Source organism: Aplysia californica, unplaced genomic scaffold (assembly GCF_000002075.1).
Source record: "Aplysia californica isolate F4 #8 unplaced genomic scaffold, AplCal3.0 scaffold01069, whole genome shotgun sequence".
Taxonomy (NCBI): domain Eukaryota; kingdom Metazoa; phylum Mollusca; class Gastropoda; order Aplysiida; family Aplysiidae; genus Aplysia; species Aplysia californica.
In genome coordinates, this window is record NW_004798339.1 from 21,404 (window position 1) to 24,895 (window position 3,492).

The window sequence follows — 3,492 nt, forward strand, 5'->3', positions numbered from 1 at the left end:
CAGACACCCACACCCATACACACATGCATACACAAACAAATAAACACACACACACACACACACACACACACACACACATGCACACACATGCACTCACACACACGCACACACACGAGCAAGCACACAAGCTCGTGAGCCCACCAAAGACAACCACACTCCACACAACCTCTCCAAAGCGTCAGTCATTCCAGTGATGTGTTGTATTGTTTACCCGTAGTTTCGAACATCTGAGATTTTCATCTGGACAACAGCACATACAAAGCATTTATCTGCAACACTCTTCAGCTTCTAGCCGGCATACTTTTGAGACACGAACCAATCGCTCGCCCCACCCCACCCCACCACCTCTTCTTTTCTTCCCAGCCTTAAGCTTTTTAAAAAACCAGACCAATTCATGGAACTGGGTTATCTCAGTTGGTATGAGAAGAGATAGGCGGAGCCGCCAGAGACAAAGCAGAATATAAATTGAACTCACTGGTATCTTGGCATATTATCTGCCTACTATTTCTGCTTTAAAAAATATAAAAAATAAAAAAAACTTTAAAAATCGGGCTATGGTAAAGTCTTGGCATATCATTATCCGATAGACTAATGTCTCCTCTAGGGTAAAGAAAGCGTACGCATAAATAATCACCAATCAAGGCAATCTTTGACTTCATGCCAAGACAAGATGCTAAAATGGTTTCCATGTCGCCACACATGTTCGGCCTATATTGAACAGAGAGTCTCAGGCAGTGTGAGGGTGAGGCGTGTCACAGACAAAGGAAATGTTCATGAGCACAATTACAATCTTCGACATATTCTTCTTCTACCGGTCTCTGTTCCCACAACACAACATGCACGCGTGCATCTAACATGGGAGAGCTTTGATGAAACTGGACATCTTAATATAGGATGGGACTTTGCGTTGAAGGTGATCATATAAATGAGAATAAAAATATCGATGATGATGATGATGATGATGATGATGATGATGATGATGATGATGATGATGATGATGATGATGATGATGATGATGATGATAAAATAATATTATTAATAATTAAAAATATTCCTAATAATAATAATAATAATAATAATAATAATAAACAGGGCGAATGAAATCATGTTCTGTACAAATTAAATAAATAAATAAAGGAACTTTGTACACATACACATTTTGTTAATAATATGTCAGCCATAAAGATCAGACAATGGTACAGCGAATTCACTAACTAAGGTAACAACAAGTGAAGACAACGTCCTGTTCTGGTCTGCTCGGGGCAGGTCAGACAGTGTGACGTCAGAGTAGGTCAGAAAGTGTGACGTCAGAGCAGGTCAGACAGTGTGACGTCAGAGCAGGTCAGACAGGGTGACGTTGACCATGACTTTCCCTTCTCAACGGTTGCCCAGACACACCGTAGTGGACCTCTTCACCAACACAATTTTTCAACATCCATGGCAAAAAGACAAATCAAGACTTAGCTTTTTCTGCGTGAAAAGAGTCTAAATCTGATTAAATCTGATTAAGAATTAACAATTGAAACATTAAATTTCTCACAGTTCATCAGCTCCAGATATGAAAAATAAATAGTGGCAAACAAAACAGAAAATAATGTCGTAAACAATTGTAAAATTTTTTGCTAAAACGTTTCTCCAACTTCTGTCTATACGACTTCCTCGCCTGTCGTACTCGTTCACAAAGAGAAAAAGCGATCTCTTCTTTGTCAAACAAATAAACAGAATAAACAATCAAACGAACAGTAACGATAACGAGTACAACAACTCAAAGAACAGAACAGAAACCCCTTTCACAAATCAATCAATAAATAAATGCTGTAATCTAAATACACAAAAGTTCTAAAACACAACAAAACCGCGTAAACATGTTGGCACTCACAACAAATTGCCCGAGGATATACCGTGGAGACCCCGGCCCTCGCTCTGGCCGTAGTTATTGACAAACTTGAGCTCGCAGGCTCCCTCCCTCTCCTTGAACCGGCACCTCACGTCGTTGGTGGGCGGCAGGATCTCGTGGCCGTACATGCTGGTGTTGGGCACCGTCTTCTCGCCCTCCTCTAGCTCGAACTTGAAGGAGTTGACGAAGTTGATGATGAACCATTTGATCTGGAGCATGGACAGCTTTTGTCCGGGGCAGCGGGAGCCGAAGGTGATCAGTGGCTGTTTGATCTTGTGGCCGTTCTTGAAGAACTCGGCGCCAATGAAACGGTCGTATTTGAACTCCTGTAGAGATGAAGCGGATTGAAATATTATTATCAATATGTGGTCACAAGACAAAAAGATGATTGAACAATATTTTAATTAATGAAAATGGATTAATCAAATAATGGTGTTACTGCAGTTGACAAAATTGCCCAGTTTACTCATTCATCTAGGGGATTATAATGTTAGGACAAGAACGAGAAGGCTCATAAGTAACACAAAGCTTTCTCAGCGTTTTTGCCAAGACGATAAAATTTTGGTTCAGAACCCCCCCCCCCCCCCCCCCCCCCCCGATTTTGTCTTTTTTTTAAACGTCGGATATTGTAATATTATTAGATATATTTAAGACAAAAGTGGGAAACTTACGTATGGGCTTTCGTAGATCTCTGGGTCATGGTGCAGGACTGGAGGGTAGATGGCAACCTTGTCTCCCTTCCTGATGTTGTAGGTCTGGCCAGAGGACGTTGTGAAGGCCGTGTCCTCCAGGCATTTCCTCACCATGAACACACCGCTGGTCCAGCGCAACACTTCCTTCAGGAACGAGTCTGTCAGGGCGAGACAAAGTGAGGGACATTTAGTTTTTAGCTCATGAAAAAACAAAAAACACAAAAACAAAAACAAACAGAGACTAAAGTAAGAATATTCATTTCAACTCATGAAATACAATGTATTTATTTCCTCTTTTGTCTGTCGACATTACGAGCTCAACATAACTCTACGAGAGATTGTCATCTTTATGGAATGAAATTCATTCTGACGCTGTTTTTTTTTTCCTTTGGTTTTATCATATCAAAAAGACTACTACGGTATTGTTTGATCCTGAAACGACACGTAGAGATAGACAATATGATGCTGAAACGACATATAGAGATAGATCTAGATATGATCCATAAACGACGAATATATTATAGATTATGATCCTGCAACAAGTCGATAATATAGATATGATAGTGAAATGACAATTATCTTTAGATACGATGGTGAAAAGACAAGTATGGGCATCCACTCACCGACTACGGGCAGATTATTGACGTCCTCGGCTGTGAAGTCCGCCTCCGGGTCGTCCCCGGCTCTCTTGGCCTCCACGACCTCTTCAACCTCCCGGCGCACGGCGGCCATGACCTTGACGTCTTCCATCAGCTTGTACATGCACCAGAACACGGCGCGGAACGTGTTGTAGTTGACGTGCAGGAACACCAGGTTGTGGCACACGATGTCGCGCTCTGATTGGCTGTTCCGGGGAGGAGAAAAAACAATTATTATTATTATTATTATAATTATTATTATTAT

At 41.2% G+C, this 3,492-nt stretch overlaps 1 protein-coding gene across 2 annotated transcripts in view; it reads right to left on the reverse strand.

The window, feature by feature from the left end:
• The window catches only part of LOC101853272 (prostacyclin synthase), a 21,858-nt gene that overhangs the window by 1,445 nt on the left and 16,921 nt on the right, over positions 1-3,492 (reverse strand). For both annotated transcript variants that reach the window (XM_005111514.3, XM_005111513.3), the window contains exons 4-5: positions 3,213-3,433; positions 2,569-2,747 (exon numbers count right to left, since the gene is read on the reverse strand). In XM_005111514.3, coding sequence (XP_005111571.1) covers positions 2,569-2,747; positions 3,213-3,433 — 400 coding nt within the window. The remainder of the gene's footprint in view (positions 1-2,568; positions 2,748-3,212; positions 3,434-3,492) is intronic.